Source organism: Pungitius pungitius, chromosome 16 (genome assembly GCF_949316345.1).
Source record: "Pungitius pungitius chromosome 16, fPunPun2.1, whole genome shotgun sequence".
NCBI classification, from domain to species: domain Eukaryota; kingdom Metazoa; phylum Chordata; class Actinopteri; order Perciformes; family Gasterosteidae; genus Pungitius; species Pungitius pungitius.
The window spans coordinates 18,445,201-18,468,919 of NC_084915.1; the positions used below are offsets into that span (position 1 = coordinate 18,445,201).

General features: G+C 43.6%; 3 protein-coding genes across 7 annotated transcripts in view; 2 read left to right on the plus strand and 1 right to left on the minus strand.

The window, feature by feature from the left end:
• Positions 1-345: 345 nt before the first annotated feature.
• Positions 346-1,293, plus strand: LOC119215820 (olfactory receptor 52N5-like). The gene is made up of 2 exons (XM_062558212.1): positions 346-699; positions 829-1,293. The coding sequence occupies exons 1-2, from the start codon at positions 346-348 to the stop codon at positions 1,291-1,293; spliced, it is 819 nt and encodes a 272-aa protein (XP_062414196.1).
• Positions 1,294-5,356: 4,063 nt separating this feature from the next.
• Positions 5,357-17,336, plus strand: slco2b1 (solute carrier organic anion transporter family, member 2B1). 3 transcript variants are annotated; one of them, XM_062558142.1, is made up of 16 exons: positions 5,357-5,644; positions 5,830-5,925; positions 6,063-6,200; positions 6,292-6,454; positions 6,536-6,760; positions 7,002-7,100; positions 9,816-9,946; positions 11,572-11,668; positions 12,073-12,237; positions 12,309-12,498; positions 12,948-13,092; positions 14,056-14,216; positions 15,012-15,076; positions 15,544-15,664; positions 15,745-15,965; positions 17,132-17,336. In XM_062558142.1, exons 2-15 carry the CDS (start codon positions 5,866-5,868, stop codon positions 15,941-15,943), a joined length of 1,959 nt encoding a protein of 652 aa, XP_062414126.1. In that variant the 5' UTR covers positions 5,357-5,644; positions 5,830-5,865; the 3' UTR covers positions 15,944-15,965; positions 17,132-17,336. The 3 variants fall into 3 exon arrangements, with proteins under 3 accessions (XP_062414126.1, XP_037323262.1, XP_037323263.1); XM_037467365.2 differs by having other exon boundaries at positions 15,745-17,336; XM_037467366.2 differs by having other exon boundaries at positions 12,951-13,092; positions 15,745-17,336.
• Positions 17,337-19,904: 2,568 nt separating this feature from the next.
• The window catches only part of serpinf1 (serpin peptidase inhibitor, clade F (alpha-2 antiplasmin, pigment epithelium derived factor), member 1), a 4,374-nt gene continuing 559 nt past the window's right edge, over positions 19,905-23,719 (minus strand). Inside the window, exons 2-9 of one of the 3 annotated variants that reach the window (XM_037467395.2) lie at positions 23,518-23,658; positions 22,649-22,816; positions 22,376-22,571; positions 21,983-22,138; positions 21,698-21,898; positions 21,450-21,589; positions 21,147-21,357; positions 19,905-20,742 (exon numbers count right to left, since the gene is read on the minus strand). In XM_037467395.2, the coding sequence (XP_037323292.2) occupies positions 20,495-20,742; positions 21,147-21,357; positions 21,450-21,589; positions 21,698-21,898; positions 21,983-22,138; positions 22,376-22,571; positions 22,649-22,729 (1,233 nt within the window). In that variant the 5' untranslated portion in view covers positions 22,730-22,816; positions 23,518-23,658 and the 3' untranslated portion in view covers positions 19,905-20,494. Of the gene's footprint in view, positions 20,743-21,146; positions 21,358-21,449; positions 21,590-21,697; positions 21,899-21,982; positions 22,139-22,375; positions 22,572-22,648; positions 22,822-23,517; positions 23,659-23,719 lie in introns of all 3 variants that reach the window. The other 2 variants (XM_037467393.2, XM_037467392.2) reach the window with 2 other exon arrangements.

Genomic DNA, 23,719 nt, shown 5'->3' on the forward strand with positions numbered 1-23,719 from the left:
AAGTGTCCCATTATTATGCACGCTCCGTCATATGACCATAACAAGGCTGCTTGTGAATCCTCACTTCATAACAAAATGTCCCCTGAGCATCAGGCTGTGACTATAATAAAGTGCAATTGAGGACCAGACATGGTGTTGACGTCCAACGGAGACACAAGGAAGAACATCCTGAAGACTGATGAACCAGAAGACTCACAACAAACTGTCAACGTTCATGATCTACCATCTTTAACCATGGCTTTTATTGTTGTTGCTCTAATCTTTTGTTGAACTGCATTATCTCGTAATAACTCTTGCGTATTCCTTGTGGCTGTTTGCAAAGTTGAGTTTTGTTATTGCAGGTTGATGGAAAACTACACATTCAACAGTTTCACGCTGCAGCTGGAAGGGCTGAATGTCTGGAAGGGTTTCTTCTACCCGGCCTTTATCTTCCTCTTGCTCTCATATATCTTTATAATGCTCATGAATTTCGGCATTGCTGTTGTTATTTTAATGGACAAGAGTCTTCACCAGCCCATGTATCTCCTGTTCTGCAACTTACCGTTGAACGACATGCTTGGTAGTTCTATCCTGTTGCCTCGTTTGCTTTTGGACATGTTGAGGCCTCGCTCTGAGCTCTTCATCAGTTATTACGAATGTGTGGTCCAAGCTTTCACCACTCACATGTCCAGTTCCACTGCTCACACTGTGCTGATGATTATGGCCTTTGACAGATACGTGGCCATCTGTTATCCTCTGCGGTACAGTACGATCATGACAAACAAAATGGTGGTGAAGCTTACGGCGTCTGCCTGGGGAGTTGCTTTTGTTTTGGTGGGGATTCTACTGGGTCTGACTCTGCGTCTGAACCGATGTAGGACTCTCATCACAAATCCCTTCTGTGACAATCCCTCACTGTTTAAGCTGTCTTGTGAGAGTGTGTTGATTAATAATATCTACGGCCTCACCTTCACCGTGGTTCTGTTCACAGGTTCTATAGGCAGCATGGTTATCACCTATACAAAGATCACAGTAGTGTGTCTCACAAGTAACAGCAGGTCTCTGAACAGTAAAGCCGTGAAGACCTGCAGCACTCACCTGGTTGTGTACCTGATTATGTTGATCAGTGGAATGTGTATTGTTGTTCTTCATCGCTTCCCCCAGTACTCAGACTACAGGAAACTTTGTGCCATCTTGTTTCTTATCGTCCCTGGTAGTCTTAACCCCATCATCTACGGCATGCAGTCTGCAGAGATCCACAAATCCTTGTCTAAATTGTTGCGATCCAAACGGGTTGCCATGAGTCTGAGTTGATGTTTTATAGTTGATAACCCAAGTTTTACACCATCAAATACAACCTAAACTTCTTTATTGTGTTTCAAAATGTTTTGAGCCCTAAAGTTTGATGTATATGTTAACAAAGACATATTAAACGGAATTTGTTATTTTTCCCCACACTTTCTTGTGAGTGGTCTACGGAGCTGAAACTATTGATCTGAAATATGTTATCCACCCAAATGAGATGTGTATGTATACAAATTACATTGTATGTCTCATTGTAAATATATATGTAGCTTAAGCACAAGTTCAGTCAGGAAGACAACCAGTCTGACTCTGTTCGCCTCCTTTGCAATTACTCTATCAGCTGATTGGAGGCGGGCACATTTTAGTAACCAATCAGATTCTACACACGGTTTCCTTAAGCCAATCACGTTGTCGTTGTCAATCTTTAAAAGTGTTCTCCTCTCTGTTGGCTGTCAGCTGTCATTTCAGCGTGTAGCTGAAGCGACCCTCCTCCACCCCTGTCACCTCCAGTTGGCATCAGCGTTGTTCCTGGTTCGTCATCAGGTTGCTGCTATTGTTTACACCACCTCCACCAGTGTCTGGACTCCAGGGGGATTGGGCTTATTGGACCTCACTATCCCTGCCTTCGGGGATAGTACTTCGTGATGGAGTCCAATCGCCAAAGACCTTGCACAATTCATATTTTATGCTTGTGGAATAAATTATTGTATTACTATTAAACGAGTCTCTCCTGATTGAAATTCATATATAACTTGATATGTTAATGACCACCAATAAAAGTGGTTTGTCTGGATTATATTTTAATCTGTGTCCAGTCTGCCTTATTCAGGCAGTCAAAATAAAGACAGATAAATGGTTCAATTAAATTCTAAAGATGTAATAAAATAACATATTCTCAAACAAAACCCAGTGTAACTGTGTGAATCATAAACACATCATCAATGAATAGAGCCTCCATGTGGCCCAACCCGACAGTCTACCGCTGTCCAGTCAATTCAACCCCAGAGATACCTCAACGAATTCACAACGTATATTTTGCAGTAATTCTGCCATTTTATCATACATCATCAAAAACGTTCAGCTCAGGGATCTCTATTTTTCTGCAAACCACACCCCCCATTTCCTGTTTCCTAAACGTTTGTAACTTATATTACAAACTACCAGGAAAGTTATTAAGTGCGATGAGTCTTTGTGTTTTGGTGCAATGAGAAGATGGCAAAATCACGGCGAATTTGCGATGAGTTTCCTGAAGACTATACTTAATAATCAAGTTATTATCAATATCTAGCAGCTTCTATAATAGAGATTACATAATGTCTTCATGACTAAAGTTCGGAGGAGATAATACTCTTCAGGGATGCAAACAGTGGGCTTTTCGGCGCCTCACGCTTTTTTCACGTCACTTTCGTGCAGATCCAAAGAGTTCTTTTTAAGGGGGCGGGGGGTTTGATTATAATTTTATTCTCAGTAATTTGCGCGCCAACAGATGGCCGACAAGAATGGAAATCGCAACGTGTCGCAATATGCGATAAATTGACTTATCGCACACTCTGAAATTGACAAAATGAAAAAAAAGAGGATGTATGAAGAAATGCTTTCCAAACTCTAAAAAATAAAAAACAATATTGTTTATTTCTTCCATGTCATGTTAGATGGTACCATTCAGTTCTCTATACATATTTGAAAGAAGACAGGACAAGAAAAAAGGCTTCCAAATCATTAAATTATTATTATTACGAGTTACAGCTACAGAATGTTAGAATAAATGCTTAAGTGTTACAGTCATGTAACTCTCTCTCAAATGTAAGTTCTGTTTCTAATAAAGAGAACCATTCAATTCATGAACTATAAGTGATACTCGGCTTTAGGCCACTGGATATGAAATGATGCTTTGTGTGGTTTGATTAACTTTATGCCATTATGACCTCACCAGTGTTTGTTTGTTGTTGTTACAGTGACAGTTTGTTAATTGGTGCCATGAGGGAGGCTCCAGCAACCCCCCCGACCCTCAATCAACAAGCTGCTCTGTGGCTCCACGGGGGGGTTCAGCCATTCAAACATCATCAGCAAACAACTTTTCTGATGTGACTTTTTAACTGCAGATGTATGCTTCTGAAATAACATATGAGTTTGAATAATTGATGTATTAAATAGTAAAGTCAACATTTATACCACAGGGAAGACTGTGTAGCCAAGAGGTTTAGGATCTCTGACCAATGGAGCTTAAGTGGTAGTTCTACAACAGGGGGGCAAACATTTTTTCCATGGGGCCACATGAGAAACAGAAAATATTGTGGGGGGCCAGGCCAAAGGCCAAACTAAATTCTGCATAATATTAATTCTATTTCTTTATAAAAGGACTATATAGCATTGTTAGACAAGGTGGTAAGAGTACTGCGTGTTAGGGTTAAGCAATCAAAAGCAAGGTTGCCTTACAAAAAGTGTAATTTACTCAATAGAATTTCTCAAAAAGAAAACCCAAATACTACAACATGACATTGTCTCCCCTTTACATGTCTTTAAAACTTGTGCTACCACCCTAAACCATTTCCATCCACATACCTAAAGGTAAGAGAACCTGTGGAAATAGGACGGATGTGTCCTACAGCCTGAAAATCTAGGATCTACTTATATTAGGAAACTAATGAGTAGTGTTACCTAGATCAGTGATTCTTAACCATAGTTAATCCAAGACAGTGTTAATATTGGAACTTAAAAACCACTTTGACCACTTAGATCAAAAAGGTTAAGAACCGCTGACCTAGACACCTTTATTCCAGGCGTTCAAGGAGAAACTCTCTCTCGCTTTATCTCTACATTCAAACACATGTCTTTGTGGTCAGGGTTTGTTTAGCTTAGCTTAGCATGAAGACTAGAAGCAGGGAGAAAATACTTCTGATGGTATAAGTTTTAAAAATAGGTCCCTTTTTCTCTGGTTCCAGGAAGAAAAGCAAAGCAAACAAGTTTCTCCAAAGAACACATTTACATTTAGTGAAGACAGAGTTAAGATTGTTTTGGACTTAAAACTCAAAGTTTGGGACTCTGGACTTGATGTATTAGACCTTCTATCCAATAGCCTGTTTGTATCTCCTTGTTACTACCTCAGATCACCCGATGTGGATCCCAGTAGCCCTCATTAGCACCTGGAACCGGTCCGATGAACATTATCACCGCGCCTCTCTCTAAGGTCCCACAGGGCTAATTATCACCTATTAAGTGTTTTGTTATTGAGCTGCTCACGGACCTCGTTAATGATCACATTAGTGTCAGAAACATTAGCGCTTATTACCGGCAACTGGGCCCCAGCGGTGATGACACCTGTTAGAGGGTCAGGGTGGTCCCCCGAGCTCCGAGCATGCGATGTTCCAACCAACAATGAAGCAGAGCTCCTTTAGGGTCAAAGGTCTAATGTGACAGATTAACTTTCACCTACCAAAATGAACCGCTGTATCTGTTGGATGGTTCTACGTGTTTGTCATTTGGTGAATTATTTACGCTACGATATTTAAGACAGACCCTGCGCAGTGAGGAGTGAACAGTTGTAAACGTGATGACTCAACATCGCTTTACATGGAGCAAAGAAAAACAGCTAAAAAAGAGACAAATGAGCAAAGAAAACAAACAAACACAACGTTTGGGTGAAGCCTATTTAGTATAAGATCAGGGACCAGTGGAGGATGCGTAGGACCGGGGTTCAGGATTCTGAATTATTATTATTGTTATCAATAGTTATTTTAATAGCTATTATTATTATTAAAGTAATCAATACTATTATTGTTATTATCACTAGTATTATAATACCTCTTACTATCTGTATATTTACATGTAAATTTAGTGTATATTTACCTTTTTTTACGTTACCGTTAAAATTACATAATAATCAAACATAAGGATTTGAATTTTATCGACAAACATTTCAGATCCGATCAGGAGAAGAAATTTGAATCAGAGATGCCTACATTACCCACAATGCCCCAGTTTTCTTGTTTCTTGTTTTCTTGACTCTAGCCCTGCCTTCAACACCAAGTTATCAAATTCCAGCTCCTCCTCTTTCTCCACTGGGAGGTCTCATGAAATACCAGCACAGAGGACTGGAGCTGCCGAGTGAGTCTAAATGAACCAGTGTGGGACCTGCTGGGGGCTGTTGCTGGGAGTACTGCAACCACTGAACTACTGGGTCATATAGTTGTTACTGGTGCTTGTGGCTCCACTGGGATTACTGGGTCTACTGGTTCTACTGGACGGACTACTGGGCTGAATTGGAAGCATTGGATTGATTGATGGCTTTGCTCTGATTGAATGTAGCTGATGTTTGCAGATACTTCAGTTCACAGAGCACCACCTTAACCCCACCTTTCAGGTATTTGTACCACAGTCCTTTTATCTTTACATTACAGAGACTAATAATAATGATTTATACCTGAAAAGGAAGCACTGAAGCAGCTTTGCTTTACTAACGGATCTACTACAGGAAGCAGTAGTCCTCTGCTAAAGTAGTCTGGATGGAGGAGCTGTGAACATCTGGACTGTGTTTGTATCTTTCAGGCTTGTCTACGGTCTCCGTGTGGTCGAGGTTAAACGATGGGGGCCACAGAGATGCATCCTCCTGCCCAACGCCGGAGTCTCTTCTACTCCGTCAAGGTTTGTTGTTTTGAGGAGAAACCGGACTTCCAGACGTCCTTCCTCGTATTGTTAAGGTCACAGAGGTCACACAACCTCTCTTACACCAGGCGGTAATGATTGATTTATACCCCCCCCCCCCCTCTTTCCCCCCACAGTTCTTTGTGTTCTGTCACAGTCTTCTCCAGCTGGCTCAGCTCCTGGTGTCTGGTTACATGAAGAGTTCCATCTCTACTATCGAGAGACGTTACGGTTTCTCCAGCCAGAAGTCGGGTCTCCTGGCTGCTTTTAACGAGGTCAGAACCTCTTGAGTCCAGAATCTCATGTCTTCACGTCCTCATACCTTCATATTGTCACGTGTCCTCATGTCCTCACATGTCCTCACAGGTGGGGAACACTGTTCTCATTGTGTTTGTGAGTTTCTTGGGGAGTCGGGTCCACCGGCCGCGGTTCATCGGAGGCGGAGCTCTGCTGGCCTGCCTCGCCTCGCTGCTGATGGCGCTGCCCCACTTCCTGGGCGGAGCCTACGACTACACCGACCGCATCAGCAGTGAGTCCACACACCTTCACACATGTAGACACACATGGTCCCCATCCAGCACTTCTGAGTTGGTTCCTTCTTCTCCTGCAGCCTCTGGAGAGAACAGCTCCGGTCTCTGCCAATCGGAGAGCCCGGTTACCGCCTCCTCCTCCAATCAGAGCTGCAGCCAGCAGGAGGGCCACGCCCAGCTGGGGGTGTACCCTCTGCTGCTCCTGGGTCAGCTGCTGCTGGGCATCGCCGCCGTCCCCATCCAGCCCTTCGGCATCTCCTTCATCGATGACTACGCCAGCAGGAGGAACTCGCCGCTCTACCTCGGTAGTTTCACTCGGGCTCCGGGTCACATGTCAACCATGATTTTAAGTTTCTATTTAAAGCTCAAAAAACACACCTTTAGTGTTCTTTCTGGCAACCCCTGTGCCAGGTCATGTGATTAAACACGTGACGATGCTCACAGTGAAAAGTCCACAGGTTCATGCTGGTTCGACACCAGTTTACCCCAGAAGACCACGCTTGGTGGTGTTCATCTGGAGATGAAGCCCTCTGTTGTTGGTTGCAGGCATCCTCCTGGCCGTGACCTCCATCGGCCCGGCCCTGGGCTTCATCACCGGCTCCCTCATGCTGCGCTTCTACGTCGACTTTGACAAGTTGTCTGAAGGTGAGGAGGAAAACTTCAAGTTATTCATTAAAGCTGAGGGGAGGACTTCCTGCCTAACAGCTGATTCATGTCGGCCTGTTGTCTGAAATGACATTGTGACATTTGACCCTTTCAACCTCAGCTGTGTAGTTATTAAAATAGTGATGATTTAAGAAGTTATTATTATTATTGTTGTTTTTTATCATTATGAATAGAGTTCCTTCTGGCCACTTGGAATGAATCTTCCTTCATACTCGTTGAAATAAAACTTTCATTTAATATATTCCTTTATGTCTTAAACTCATAACTTACCAACTGTAACGAGAAACGAGTTGTTTTATCAGACATTTTCTTAATGCAGCTGAAAGCTAACAAGCTAGTTGTGTCCTATATCTTATGGTATTTAACTTGTTGCAGTCCTACTCATCACTTCTCTGTAGAGAAGATGATGTTGATCTTGGCAGCATCACTAGCAGTGAATCTGATCCCCGGGACGTTTGCTGATGTCCGGACGCCTCTCGGGTTAATGGAGCTTGACTTTCTTTTGAGTTCAAACAAAAAACTATTTTCCCACCATGTGGAAAGTGTGAATGGATTGTGTGGGTCAGCATGTGTGTTTGTGTGTGTAGCTGTTTCTATGTGCTCATGCATGCATGTGTAATATGTATATTTTGGGTGTCATTTTGTTTCATAATGCAGAGGTTTGGAGGTGTGTTGGTGTGTGTGCAGGTCACGTTGCATCAGGAAGTTACAATGAAACAAGGTCACATTCATGTTCATTCATCTTTCAAAAACATGTTTTCCTTGTTCCTTGCAATGCATTTGTTTGTGTGTGAGTGTGTCCTTAAGGGATCGAGGGAACACTCGCTCAGCTGGACTTTGCTTCGCACGGAAACCAGAGTTTTATTACTGCACTCGTTATCTGCTGCTGAATCTTCTTGTTTTATTGGCTTCTGCTGAACTTTGATGTTGACATGAAACGGAAGTAAACTGACACCTTCTCACTGTAGCAGATGAAATAGATTTATTCAAAGCATTCTGCATACTGTGAAAATGTTCAAAACTGTATTTAAAGCAGTTAAAGCTCAAGATGGTGGTCGGCTGCACAGATCCGCACAGATGGGGGGTGGGTGGGGGGTCTTTAGCATTAAAGGAACAGGCACTCAAAACATGCCAATCTGTGGAGGTTGTTTTAAATGATCCTTGTGGCATTTTGATCAAAGTATGTTAGAGACATTCAAGACCTCAAGGAACCAGATCACCTCGTGGTAAAATGGGCACACGATGGCTCCTTTAAATGTTAAACTGTGTCTCTTCCCGTCGGTTAAATCCTGCAGCAAAAGGTCTACAGATCAGATTAGAAACACAGTGGAAAGATAGAATCATACCTGGAACACCTTATGTAACCAAACCAGATTAAGTGCAGTCGGACCTGTTGAGGTGTGGCAGTGGTTGAACACAACAACACACTTTTAAGGATGTATTAAGGTCACACACAAGAAAAGCCATCATAAGCAGCTAAAGTCAAAGGATATCTCTCTGAAGAGATGGTGGAGACCAAATTCTGTGCTAAAAGACAAGGAAATATCTTATTTAAGACTCAGAATGTGTAAATAAACAACCTTCCAGAAGGTTCCCATGGATTTGTAGTTTTCAAAAGAGCAAGATTATTAGGAACACCTGTTCAATTTCTCATTAATGCAATTCATCTAATCAACCAATCACATGGCAGTTGCTCCAATGCATTTAGGGGTGTGGTCCTGGTCAAGAGATCTCCTGAACTCCAAACTGAATGTCAGAACGGGAAAGAAAGGTGATTTAAGCATTTTTGAGCGTGGCCTGGTTGTTGGTGTCTGATATTTCACAATCTGCTCAGTTTCTGGGATTTTCACACACAACCATTTCTAGGGTTTACAAAGAATGGTGTGAAAAGGGAAAAACATCCAGTATGCTGCAGTCCTGTGGGCGAAAATGCCTTGTTGATGCTAGAGGTCAGAGGTCATGGGCCGACTGATTCAAGCTGATAGAAGAGCAACTTTGACTGAAATAACCACTCGTTACAACCGAGGTGTGCAGCAAAGCATTTGTGAAGCCACAACATGCAGAACCTTGAGAACATGGATCCATCATGCCTTGTTACCACTGTGCAGGCTGCTGGTGCTGCTGGTGGTGTAATGGTGTGGGGGATGTTTTCTTGGCACACTTTAGGCCCTTTAGTGCCAATTGGGCATCGTTTAAATGCCCCGGCCATACCTGAGCATTGTTTCTGACCATGTCCATCCCTTTATGGCCACCATGTACCATCCTCTGATGGCTACTTCCAGCAGGATAATGCACCATGTCACAAAGGTCACATCATTTCAAATTGGTTTCTTGAACATGACAATGAGTTCACTGTATTAAAATGGCCCCCACAGTCACCAGATCTCCACCCAATGGAGCATCTTTGGGATGTGGTGGAACGGGAGCTTCGTGCCCTGGATGTTCATCCCACAAATCTCCATCAACCTCAAGATGCTCTCCATCAATATGGGCCAACATTTTGTAAAGAATGCTTTCAGCACCTTGTTGAATTAATGCCACGTAGAATTAAGGCAGTTCTGAAGGCGAAAGGGGGTCAAACACAGTATTAGTGTGGTGTTCCTAATAAACCTTTAGGTGAGTGTGTGTAGAAAACCAACTGTGATGTCCATGCCAACGTATCCCCACTGTTTCTTCTTCTTTTTCATCTTTCAGCCCAGATCGGGTTAAACCACAAGGACCTTCGCTGGGTGGGAGCCTGGTGGCTCGGCTTCCTGGTGGCGTCCGGCCTCCTCTTCCTCGCGGCGCTGCCATACCTCTTCTTCCCCAGCAGCATGCCCAAAGAGGTGAGAGGAGGATTGGCTCCACTGGTCCACAAACCTCCAGAAGAACCCTGAAGTTCTGCTGACAGTGTGGGAAGATTGTGTAGATGTTTGTTCGAGGTTGGATGGAAATCCCCCAACGAAATGTGATTAAATGTATTATCTGATATCTTATGAGCTACTACTATAGTACGACTACTACCACTATACACAAACTGAACTTATGTCGACTCAACAAGTTCTGACAGGAATCTGTTTAGTTTATTTTCGTCCCTGGAGCGCAGTTGAAAAAATGTCAACTCTGCACATGTTTTAAAAGTTAAACAAGGTGATTGTGCAACAGTTTCCTCATAAAGAGACAGAGCCGCACTTTCACTTCTAAGTACATACTTAGAAGTATACAAACTTCTTGACATTGGACCTCAGATTGGTCTCACTAACAGGACACTGCAGATTCTCATATTATTCTCACAGTACAAATACATGAACAACTTGTACGTTATTCCCCTTCAGACCACTGGCCAATTCTGGCTAATCTTTTAAAAGCTTCAAAAAGTCTTTGCTGGTGTGAGTAAATATACAAAGTATCCGTGAGGTCATTTGGCTTCATATTGTGATGAGCCTGCGTTTGTCATGACAATGAAATAATTGAGCTGGCAGTGTCTTGTTGTTCAGATAAGACATTGTGTGCAGCAGCCTGCCGGCTCCATCTAGTCTGAGCCGAAACTAGAACATCCGGTCTTTTGTTGCCAACTCAAACTAATATTTAACGTTGTTTTATCAGCTTGATACTTAATACACCATTTTGTTTTTCATATATCAGCTGAACGCAGCGACATGTTTTAATACTCATTCTGATGTCAGGGCTGACTTATACATTACATTATCCAAAGCAACTGACATTGCATTTGAAACCAATGGTTTTACGCAGTGGGGGCAGGTGGGGGTTGGGTGTCGCCGTCTCTACTCCATGCGTAAAATAACGCATACACAGAAAACTACAGGTTCCAAAAGCGTTCTTTAATAGGCAGTAAAGTTGCAGACCTAAGATCACCAAATTCCTCTCTCAAGAACTCTGGTTCTTCTCTAAAAGTTCCCATTGGCAACCTTTGATTTCCCTGTGTGCAGATTGACTAATGAAAGCAGAGCCAACTTCTGACTGATGTTGAAATTTTGATTGTGAACAAAGGATGAGTCTGATCTTGATTTCTTGCTTGAACCAGCATGTAAGGATGATAAGATCTTCTCAAGTCTCAAGCTTAAGAAGCACGTCATTCTCTTGGCATCCAGACCACATAGCGCCAACATATCACTCAGAGGACAGGTTTATATGGAAGTAAATCTGTGTCATCGGTTTTGAAAGAAAAAGGTGATTGAATTTCTAGAACTGAATATTTACGCATTGAAATTATGTATCTGAATGTTTTCCAACGTTAAAATACTGCAAAAAATTCAACCGCAAAAAATTAAACCGCAAATAATTCACTGAAAAAAATTAAACCAAAAAAATTAAACCACAAAAAATTAAACCGCAAAAAATTCAACTGCAGATGTACTTCCATAGGTTAAAGGTTCCCTAAATGTAGCCTTGGCTGCAGACTGAGCGGGTTCTACCAGCCAGTGATGTTCTGCTTCCATATTTGTTCCAGAACGGCGAAGACGACGTGGTCATGGAGTCCGGACCAGACTGCAAGCAGCCGCACACAAACCCGCTCCAGGAAATGTCCTTCCTTCAGTTCCTCAAAAGCAAGTCTTCTTTTTCCCTCCTGTGTTTCCTGTCTGGTGAGGATGTGGCCGAGGCCACTAAAGGTCACCGAGGTCACTGTAACCTCAGCGGCTTTGTCTTCTTTGGAATATTAAAGGGTCCTTAATTTCAGTTATTTGATGGTATGAATTAAACAATAAAGAACGGATACGATCTGGATGTGGAATAGTTAGCTGCCCGCTAATATACATATTTATTCATACGTGTATCAAAAAGCTCACTAATGGCCGACTTCTTGCCATTGATGTGCTTCAAAGAACTTTATAAAGGTTAATGAACCGCGGAAGGAATCCGGGTCTGAAAAGTCTTCTGAGAATCCACAAATAAATATAAGTCATTTTCGGTAGAATCTGGCCTTCTTTTATTTTGCATGTGTGCCGTGCAGGTTTTCCCCGTATCGCCCTGCGGACCCTGCGGAGCCCCATCTACCTGCTGGTGGTCCTGGCGCAGGTCAACCTGGCCGCGCTGCTCTCCGGCCTCGCCACCTTCATGGCAAAGTTCCTGGAGTGGCAGTTCAGCCAGACGGTGTCCAACTCCACCATGATGATCGGTGAGGTCTGAGTCCCTCATGTATGTCCCAGCGGCCACAGCGCTGTCAAACGGCTTCATGTCCTCTCTAAGGAGGAGTTTGCATCCCGCTGGCCGTGCTCGGCACCGTCCTGGGTGGCGTCCTGATGCGGCGGATGAATCTTTCGGTCAGAGGGGCCAGCAAGTTGTGCACCGTGGCGATCCTGCTCTGCATGTTCTCCTCCACGCCGCTGCTGTTCATGGGATGCCCCACCCAGAAGATCATGGGGGTCTTTCCTCAAAGGTGGATACGCAATCGCTTTACATTCACTAAGTGCAAAGTCTGCAGAGGCCTGTAGACCAGATTCCACCAATTGAAGAGAACTCATTTCTGAGAAGGACCTAAGTACACCTCCAATAAGGAACCAATACTGGCAGCCAGCTAATTCAACCACTGAAAGGACACTCATTTCAACACTGAGAAGGAACTCGTTGCACCGCTGGCAGATAATTCATTTTATTTCACTACAAACAGAAAACAAATCTCACAACTGACAGGGAACTGATAATACCATTGACCTTCATCTGATTTTACTAATGACGAGGACCTAAACCCACTAGTCAGGGAACTAATTTAAACTCTGAACACATTGAACAACTGCACCGAACCAATGCCACTATCAATAGGCAACGTATTTGAAATATACCGTATGCTTTGAAACCTAAAGTGTGTGTGTGTGTGTGTGTTTCCAGCAGTGGTGTGATTTCGTGCAGCTCTGGCTGTCGGTGTCCTCAGGAGGCCTTTAACCCGGTCTGTGGTTCTGACGGTGTGGAGTTCAGGTCTCCCTGCCACGCCGGCTGCATCGCCATGGAAACAGACCCTAGCCACAAAGCCACGGTAAGAAGAATCACTTCCATGTCACATTCGAGCATTCACAGGTAAATAATGTCTTTTGGAGCTGGATGGATGGATCAGATAGATCAATGGACATGAAATGGAAAGTAAGAATATACTTTTAATCTTAGGATAGCTGTGCCTCGTGTCCAGATGTTTGTGTGATTTGTTTAACATCTCACTGTTGTTGAAGGTGTTTGTTGATTTTTAATTCAGCATCCTGACAGAAATCCTTCACATAGAAAAACTAAAGAGAGCGAGATGTAGTTCAAGCTGAGGAGAGGAAATGACTCTACTTCTGTGTAGTGACCAGCAGGGGGCGACTCCTCTGCTCCCATAGACGTCTATGAGGAAATGACTCTACTTCTGTGTAGTGACCAGCAGGGGGCGACTCCTCTGCTCCCATAGACGTCTATGAGGAAATGACTCTACTTCTGTGTAGTGACCAGCAGAGGGCGACTCCTCTGCTCCCATAGACGTCTATGAGGAAATGACTCTACTTCTGTGTAGTGACCAGCAGGGGGCGACTCCTCTGCTCCCATAGACGTCTATGAGGAAATGACTCTACTTCTGTGTAGTGACCAGCAGGGGGCGACTCCTCTGCTCCCATAGACGTCTATGAGGAAATGACTACTTCTGTGTAGTGACCAGCAGGGGGCGACTCCTCTGCTCCCATAGACGTCTATGAGGAAATGACTCTACTTCTGTGTAGTGCCCAGCAGGGGGCGACTCCTCTGCTCCCATAGACGTCTATGAGGAAATGACTCTACTTCTCTCTTGATTTATTCCCTCAGTAAACATTGTAAACATGAGTTTATGGTCTCAGTCTCTAGTTTCAAGTCTTCTTCTGTGCAGCATGATGTTCTTTTAGTGAATGATGGTCTATGTAGAACTGTGTCACATAGAACCTCAGAGAAGCATATCTCTATCTGGACCTCCATATATCTCGTGTGGGTGTCCCTGCAGAACTTCTCCGGGTGCCGGTGCGTGGGCGGTGCCGGCATGGCCTCTTCTGGGACCTGTGGGGGGGGCTGCTCCAGCCTCCTGGTCCCCTTCGTAGCTCTGCTGGGGGTCACCAGCTTTGTCGCCTCCTTCTCCCAGACGCCCTCCTTCATGATGATCCTCAGGTGAGCAGCAGCAGGAAATAGTTAAGAGTTGTGTTTATTAGAGATGGTTAAATAATACAGATATAAAATAGTTATGTTGATGACAGACATCTTAATGTTTATTTATATTTGCAATGATTGTTCAACCAAAAGGAATCAATTTTCTGTGTGAAGAAGAAACCCAGCAAATAAAAGTCTGAAATGATTTCCAGATGGAGCAGAAACAGATTCCAGAGAAGGAGGAAGCTCCCTCTGGGTTCTGGTCCTTTGGCTCATTTATTTTAAATATTTTCCTGTTGACGCAAACACACACTGTGAGGTGGAGGTGAATAACAACTTATACAACACAAGTTATTAAAAGAGGCATTTGAGGACACATGCTGTGGGACCATTTACTCTTAAATAAATTAAAGGAGGAAATGATGAAATCGATAAACATCAATTGTAGACATAAAATTCACAACAACAAATATCAGATATGCGATGAGAGGATTGTTTCTTTCCCTTTTTTATGAGCTATTCATGAAACTTCTCGTGACATGAAATTCATTTAGAATTAGAACTATTTCAGCACAGCAACCGCACAAATAAAGAGAGCAAGAAGCTGATGCTTTACAGTCTAAAACGATTTTAAATCAGCACCACGTGGAAATAAAACCTCTTCATTTTAGATGTTTCAGAACTGGAAAGAGGCAACTTTTCTAACAATTGCGTGATTGTGAATCATTCTTCATTTTGACATCATAATCCCGCGCATATAAACACACGCGTGTTCCGTCCTCGTTGACCTGCTTCCTGTTGGTGTCTCCCCTGCAGGACGGTGCCGTCGGAGGACAAGTCCTTCGCGGTGGGGGTTCAGTACATGCTGTTCAGAGTGCTCGGTGAGTCCCTGCTGGAGGTTTGGGGATCTCGTGGTCAAACCTTCCACTTTAAGCTGGCGATTCCCTGAAGAGCGATGTCTCAGTGACAGTCTGTTGCTAGGAGACCTGTGTCCAATCAGAATGAACGGATGAATGGATATTCAAACAGTGTCTATGTCTGGGGATTTTATTGTGAAAGGTGAGAGCAGAAGTAACCTTCTTCTCGATTGAGTAATGGAGCTTTTAATCGAAAGACAACAGCTCATAAAAGTCAACCTCAGTAGGAAAATAATTGATTAACAATTTTTCATTATTTATTCAACATATCAAATATGGAACCATGAACTTAAACAAAGTTCGGTGTGGTCCCCAGTCCAGGGCCCCTTTAAACCTCCTCTTATCATAAGTCTTATCATTATCTTTAGGGAAATAAGCATTGATTAAAAGTGTGTGTGTGTGTGTGTGTGCGCGTGTGTGTGTGTGTGCAGCCTTCATGCCCGGTCCGGTGTTGTACGGCAGCGTCATCGACACCACCTGCATCCTGTGGGGCAAAAAGTGCGGCAAGAAGACTTCCTGTCAGTACTACGACCTGGACCGCTTCAGACAGAGGTGAGTCCGGCTGATCTGGATTCAGCTTTGAACCGTGAATGCCCCATGACGTGATCACGCAGAGTGATTCTTGTGCGCAGGTTCCTGGGTCTGCAGGTGGTCTTCGTCTGCGGTGGTCTGCTCTGCTTCCTGCTGACGGTGGTCTTCTTTCGGCGGAGGGCTGGAAGCCGAGAACCACAGCCGGAGGGTAAAGGAGGCTACGAGGTGGTGAGCGCTTCGGCTAAAGGGAAAGAGCTCGAAGACCTGAAGACAAGGAGACAGGAAGACCTGAAGACCTGAAGACAAAGAGGACAAAGACCTGGTAAAGACACCCGGACATCACCGTCGCACAACGTATGTCGTTCTCTGGTGTAAAGGACCAGTCATCTCATATCAACATATTGTTACATATTTTTAGTCAGAAATGTAAGACTATTTTTGTATTTGAATAAGCTGCAGTTCCTCTAATGGCCACTAGACTACTGTACGGATGTCCGTGAGGAGTTTTTTAAACATTCATGGTTCTCAGAGGATGAACCCTACTTACTTCACTGAGCCGCTGAAGTTCCATTTAGCGCCACCAGCAGGTCAAAAGAGGTCAAAACTCTTTGGTTCAGGACTTTGACTTTGATGAGCCTTGGCAGGACTCTGTTTACTGATCGTTAGCTAACGTTAGCATGCTGACTTAAGCACGAAAGATTCCCATGTGGAATAGACCTTTTTCACTTATTTACGTATTTGTTATCTGAAATACGCAATCATTGTGGTGATCTTCTTCCTGTCCGGTCGGGCCAACGTTAAACAAATGGAGCAAGCAAAGAGAAATAGTTTATTGCAGCGTACCGGGCTGTTCTTGTTATTCCCAAAAGCAGCTAAATCTGTCGTTTCATTCCTTTTCAAGGGAGGTTTGAGCGGTGCCAAAAACGGCAGCTGTTGACGTGGCGTTCGGCTTTAACTTTATTGTCGCTTCACACAAGACGTTCACTTGGACAACCATACAGAACAAATTGATATCACAATGCTTCATTAAAGCAGACTATAATGCTTTAGTAATGTATTCTATATCCTCTATACTCTACATACATTATGTCTAAATGACACTAATGATATGTCCTTCTAGTTAACAGTTCAACACTCCATTATCTCCTGACAGGAAGTCCACTTCCACATTGATTACGCATTTCCGTTTTTTGTGAAAAAGGTCTATTTACTTCAAATATTTGTTTAATTTCAGGTCAGATGTTTTGGAGTTTTCACAAATAGTTTCCCAGCATTCTTAATGATTGTGCTATCGTAGGATGTTTCTCAGAATTTTTAAACCAAGACTTTTACTGTGAAAATCACATATATTTTAAGCAAAGAAAATGAAAATATATTTTAATCAATTGTTTTTGAGACCTTTTATATTCTGCTAAGGTTCTTCCCATATGAACACATGAAGCTTTTTAGTTATTCTTGTTCTGTTTGTTCTTGTCTTTTGTTTTGTAGATGCCGCCTTAATTCCTTTTGTAAATATTTGTGTCTTCATGAAACTTCATTATTTTATCAACAGCCTCCAAACAAATCTTTTTTACTTTGAGGCTGATTATTAAAATGTGTTTATTTCCCAAAGAATAAAGTCTCCACAAAGACGTTCATTATTAAATGTTTGAGTGGGAAAACTAGTTCAATAAAATGTGACATTGTGCTGTAAGCTCTTCTCTCTTTAGTGTGAAGTGGATCTGGATCTGGTTCTGGTTCTGGTTCCTTTTTGGGGCCTTTATCATATTCAAAAATGTGTTAAATTTGGGATGGATATCCGGACTGTTAAAAAATTCGATAATTTTTGGGTCTCACATTTGGGTATAAAGAAATGTCTCTATAGCGCCCTCTAGTTGTGTCTTGAGCTCTTAACCTGGTTCATTATTATCATTATTAATGTGATATCAGAATAAAGGACATTTATTCTCACAAACAGCACAAAGCGTTTAATTGATTTAAATCAGCTGTTTCCAGATGGCTGATGTGAACATGAGCCTGACACAACTTCCCTGGTGTCTCAAACATGACTCAAACATTCCACAGCGTCCTCAAGTGTTTCTGTGGAACGGATTCCGCTGACAGCAGCTGGGAGAAACCTCCTCAAAGCCTGAGGCACAAACCAGGAGGCCAACCGGGGATCAGGCAACGATCAGTTATCGATGAGTCACAACTCGACTGAATGAAAATAACAGTTTTACGTCCTACAAAGTTTTTTACTCCATCGCTGAAACATTTCATCACTTCATCATTCTTATAAATAACGCAGACAGGAAGCCAGTGCAAAGGTTTCATCATGTAGACTCATATGGAACAATGGCAGAAGAGGAAGTGAGCTCCCTTGCAGGGGTCAGAGGTCAAAGAGGCCAGGAATGTTTGGGAGAAACAACACAAAGCACACAATGAAGCATACAATATGAATAAATAAAAGACGATGATTTATCCTGCAGACTGAGACCACCCATCATGGATTGTTATTATATAACCTCAAGGTCAAATTCTTTATGATTGTGAAATGTTTACGCCTCCTTCTGCACTTTGATATTATTTATCTATTAAATTGTGCTAAAAACATGTTTTTTAGCGTTATTGAACTTTTGAATTCTTACTTCATTGAAGTGAGTCCTGTGAGCAGCTGCTCCACAAAGAAGGTCTTTGTCTCCATCTTGTGAAATACAAGGACAAAAACATTATGATAAATAATATATATTATAAATCAACTGCATTGTGGGATGGAGCGTCTAGCCCAAATATTATGTACTTAAGTGGAGTCTTTATACTATAAAAACACAACATAAGTGTTTGGCCTCACTTCCTGTTTTAGTTTGAAGTTTCATGTCTCTTGTGGTCTTGGGGTAACTTCACTTCCTGCCTTGTCTTGTGATTGCGTGATTGTCTCCACCTGTGTCCAATCACCTGCACCTCCCTTGTGTATTTAAGCCCTGTGTGCCTGTTGTCCTTTGTCGCGTCATTGTCTATATGTCCCTCGTCGTTGGAGCACGTCTTAGTTTGAGAATAAAGAGCACTTTGGATCGAGAAACTCTGCGCCTGAGTCCTCACTGCATCCTGCCCCAGCCCGAGTGTGACAATAAGTTTATCAAAATAATTATTCCACTTACAGAACATTTACTGAATTCACCATTTTAACATCTTCTGAAATACGAGGACATTTATCTGCTTTTCCTCATTGATTAAATATACTTACTATAACTTACTATTATATACTCTTAGACCTTGAAAAACATTTCTCTGATAGTACGTTCTATTTTTATTTTCTGTCCTCAGGAAGCATCTTCACTGCAGGAACTTGTAAGCGCTGAAGTTCATCTCACGCTCACATTCCAACGCTGGCGGCTCACGTTTCTTTTCTGGGCAGCGGTTCAGAAACCTCAGGAATCTGTACGTGGAAAATCATGATCACTAAACACACACACACACACACACACGCACACACACACACACACACACACACACACACACACACACACACACACACATGCACACACACACACACACACACACACACATGCACACACACAAACACACACACACACACATGTACACACACACACACACACACATGCACACAAAGATGATTTCCACAGCCATGGTCATGATTCTTAATTGATCCGATGAGCAAAGTTTATTCTCTCAAATGATTGCACATTTGAGAGGTTTGACCTGTTGGGTGAAGACGGGGGGGTGGGGGGGGGGGGTGTCACATGTGGAGAAACAATCCGACTGAACCAAGTGAAAGCTCATAATGGATTGAGGCTTTTGCTTAATACTTATCATTGTTATTATTTTAACTGTGCTTTTACTTCAGGTGCATATGTGAAATCAAAGAAAGCTTGTTTTTAAATTAAGGAATCAAAAAAATGTAGGATTTTGATTTCTGTGCTGAAACAGTTTCACAAACTTCAGAGTTACGCAACAAAGCGGCCGTGTGTGTAACACAAGGCTCCTGTAGCCCCTGCTGGGGGCACAGTGTATTGGAGCTTACAAGAGATTGTACTTTTTGTCTGTTTTTTGTGTATTTTGACGTTAAATCACTCATTTCCAACATGGCCTCCTGCAGACGTCTTTTCTTCGCTCTCTGGAAGCAGAAACTTTTCCCACATATGTGACGCTATGTTTGGGATTTGCATAAAGTTTATGATTCAAAAAGGTCACAAAAAACTGGGACTGAATGAAAAGGAGGTTAAAGTGAAGTAAGAGAAACAACCAACAAGAGCCTGCAGTGTTTTGTTTCACTATCGTTTTATTTCTACTGACAGAAATTACAATATTTTCTTCCGTATTGAACAGAAAATACTTTTGCTTACTCTGATTATTTTCTGTGTGTAAAAAGGAAATATGAAAACTCAAATATACTTGCATATATCTGCCACCGGAAATGCAAAGCCTGAAATCCCTCCTAGACCTGCTAAGAGTGTGTGTGTACTTGTACATGTAGCCTTGTGAGGACTACACTGTAGTAGACCATGTGAGGACCTTTCTGGAAAGTAAGGATATTTTGACAGGACCTCAATTCAACGGCTTATATGAGGATTCAGACTAATTAGGTTTGGGATACGGTTAGTGTGATGTCAAAGAATGTGTTGTAGTCAAGAGAAGTGCAAGTATTTTGGAGTATGTGAGAACCACAATTTAGACCTTGAGAGTGAGGACTTTTTTGGGTGTTCAGACTTGGTTTTAAGGTTCACATTTGAATTAGGTGTAATCAAGCGATTCAGAGTTGGAGTTAGGCGTTTAGGGTGGTTGGGGTTGGGCAGAGGGGGGTCCGTAGGGGGTGATTGTCCTCACACAGATAGAAGCACAGTACTGGTTGTGTTATATGGTCAGGTCCTTGGGGTTGACCACCCTGCCGATGAAGAGCATGGCCCCCGATGCCTCATCGCGGATCAGGTAGAGGAAGGGCCGGTCCACCCGATAGGACAGGGGAGTTACGGAGGCGGCACCGGGGTACTTGTTACCCTCAGGCGCCGTCTCCATGACAACCTTGTGTTTGACGCTGCTGAGCTTGAGGCGCTGATTTGAGATCTTCTCCAGGTCCGTATTCGCTAGCCATTCAGAAAGACCTACATGGGGAGTGTGGGGGCGTAGAGTAACCACAAAGAGGGTTAAAATATGATATCCATTTCCAGACCAATTACATCACATCCTGCCATTTAACACTATCACAGTGAACACATGTTGCATGATTTGTTTACCCATTTGCAGATGATATTTAACTTTATTTTAAAGCTGCATTGATTGGTTCCTACTGAAGACTTAACTCTTCCAAAAAAGTACATAGTTTTGCTATAAAAAGCAGGGTTCATTGTAATTTTGATCAAAAAGTTAGTTTTTGCATTTGTTGGGGGTTATTTTCAGCACCAAACAAATGTCAACTCTCACTTATAAACACAAACATAGTGTTGTAAATGTTGTTCTTCATTAGTACAATTCAAAAAATCAAGGATCTCCTCATTGTTGGACTCACCCAGGTCGCCCAGCAGCGGCAGAAGATCAGTGGAGTAGCTGAGCTTCAGGTCAGGCAGAGAGAGGGACACTTGGGCAGGGTGCAGCGTCATGGAGAGGTCCTGGACGAACTCGGCAGTCAGACTCTCCTCCAACGCGGTCATGTTGGAGGTCACGTCATCTGGCAGGAAGATGAACATGCTGATGTCGTCCTGCATTGGAATCTGAGCAATCTGAAATGAAAAATGGTTAAGGAGAAATGTTTAAATTTGAATCCATCTCACCACGTGGCCTCGCAGTTTAGAAGTGACTAAAACACACTCACCGTGCATCTCAGATCTGAGTCAACGCCCATCTTCACCGGGTAGTTGTCCTGTTGCATCATGGGAACACGGACGGGTGCCCCGCCGTCCACCTGGAAGTTCTCCATGGCTCCGCTCTGTCCGAAGCGAGTCACCCACTTCCCTGTGTGCAGACAGGGAGCTGGAACGTGAACATTCAAACGGATCCCAGCCAGCAAAGCTTCTCCTGGATGTTTTGACGTCCATCACGCTCGGCGGATATTTGACAAACCTTTGAAGTAAGCGGCACTCACGAGGTTCACTCCGGAGTTCGAGGGTAGGGGCTTTTCCAAGAGGCGCTGCACCTTCCCGCCGGTCTCCCGAGCCACCCAGTCGCTGATTTCCTTCACGTCTTTGTTCCCTCCCAGCAGCACCTTCGGACGGACTCCGTACTGCTGCTCCACGAGCGAGAAGAAGTCCTGCTTCAGACGTCCTGGACACAGACGGTTTGAAGCTCAGATCTTCACCAATTGACCTTTTAATCAATAAGAAAATGTTGACTTTGCAAAGAACTCACGTCTTGCCATGTAGATGCGAGCGGCCGTGCTCAGGCCTTTTCCAGGCGTCCTGACGGCGACCAGCAGGTCTTTCAGGGTGTTGTGGAGCTGAGGGTCCTGCAGGGTGTGGTACCTCAGAGCCCTGAACAGCTGCCTTTGAGCCTGCTCAGACCCACCTGGAGGACAAAAGCCTCAGTGAGAAAACGTTCTGGAAGGATTCAGACGCATCGTCTTCCAACCTTTTGTCTGTCTGTGGAGCTCGTTCTAATGTGAAAATATTATAAATGTCACGACTTAAACTGCAGCGATTTAACGCGCAAACACACTTCCCTCAACCTGGTTGGTCGACGCGCCCGTACACACCATGAGGGTCAGACCCAGTTGTGTAGTTTGTGGTGTGTTTGTCTTGTCACCCATAGAGAGCTGCGTCAGCGCCGCCGACACACTGACGGGGGCCAGGAAGACGTTGGCGGCGGCCTCGCGGCTCGCCAGGGCGCGGAACAGGTTGTAGCCGAAGTCTGAGGTGGCGGCGGCCATCTTGGCGGCTGGCGTGGTGAAGAGCTCCACGTGCTCCTCCTCGCCGGCCGTCTCCTCGCCTCCCGCGTCCGGCTGAAACGGAGAGCCACAGGGCGGCTTTCATCGAGGCCAACGACGCGGCAGATAAAGAACAAGGCGGCGTGAGGTACCTGAGCCCGACAGACGCTCAGAGCGCCGCCCAGCAGCAGCAGCAGGGAGGCGGCTCGCTTCATCCTGCACAACAAAGACATGGAGACGTCTGAGTGCTTCCGACCAGGACGCCGTCGACCTCTTTTCTGAAGTTGTGTTATTCAATCACATCCAATGTCGAAGCAACACTGTTCTGTAAAAAGAACCAGAAAAGAGTTGGAAATATTTCAACACAATCTGGTGTGAATTAAGGGGAAAAGCTGAATTGACGGTTTATTTGACAGTGACAGCAACACGTCTCCTTTGGTAGCGCAAGAAGGTTTATACCGAGACCTCCTGCTGGTATGTGATGTAATTTTTATATTTTATTATGTTTTATTGATTTATTTAATATTAAGTGATTCGGCTGCTACTTTCTCTGAGTGGTAAAGACAAATTAAACCGTCCGTTCAAAGGAATCATTTCAGGGAAAAAGAAACTTCTTCACCAAGTGTGAGCCGTCCAGCCGAAGCTCTGCAGCTCAGTGGAGGTTAACACAATGTTTCTTTTGTTCTTCTGCAAACATCTGGTTCTGGCCCTCCCCCCTCCCCCCCCCCTCTCTCTTTCTGCCTGATGAGAAACCCAGACGGTTTCTTCTCATCTTTCCAATGCCTCCTCAAAACTAGAAGACAATTTTGTGCCTAAAACATAGCAGCACTTTATAAACGTTTAAGTTTGAGACCAAAACAGGAAGAGGTTTAAAAAGGCTGACACTAGTTTCTATGAACTTTTCATGCAACACAGTCAGAGTTGGACATTTGGAGGATTAAGACCTCTGCAGAGATTTTCCTTTTCTCTAAATCCAAAAGCGTGATATAAATGTACAGAGTTCCAGTGAAGCAGCACTAACAGTTCCTGCAGGAACTCGATCCTGAAACTCAGGAATGTTTCACTTCGATGATACTTCGTCCAGAAGGATTCCACAGAACTGCAGAAATGTTCTTGGCTTAAGTCTTCAGGGCCTGGAACTCGCCCAGAACGCTGTCAGCACCTTATATGTAATGACGTCACATAATGGATATCATATTAGACGTTACACTAAAAACCGAATC

Excerpts from the sequence above, each read along its gene's own strand:
- LOC119215820 (XM_062558212.1), top strand. The coding sequence starts at position 346 with ATGGAAAACTACACATTCAACAGTTTCACGCTGCAGCTGGAAGGGCTG. Across the intron at positions 700-828 it reads CTCACACTGTGCTGATGATT|GGTCTGACTCTGCGTCTGAA; the intron begins ATGGCCTTTGAC and ends GGGATTCTACTG.
- slco2b1 (XM_037467365.2), top strand. The coding sequence starts at position 5,866 with ATGGGGGCCACAGAGATGCATCCTCCTGCCCAACGCCGGAGTCTCTTC. Across the intron at positions 9,947-11,571 it reads CCAGCAGCATGCCCAAAGAG|AACGGCGAAGACGACGTGGT; the intron begins GTGAGAGGAGGA and ends TATTTGTTCCAG. Across the intron at positions 14,217-15,011 it reads TCCTTCATGATGATCCTCAG|GACGGTGCCGTCGGAGGACA; the intron begins GTGAGCAGCAGC and ends TCTCCCCTGCAG.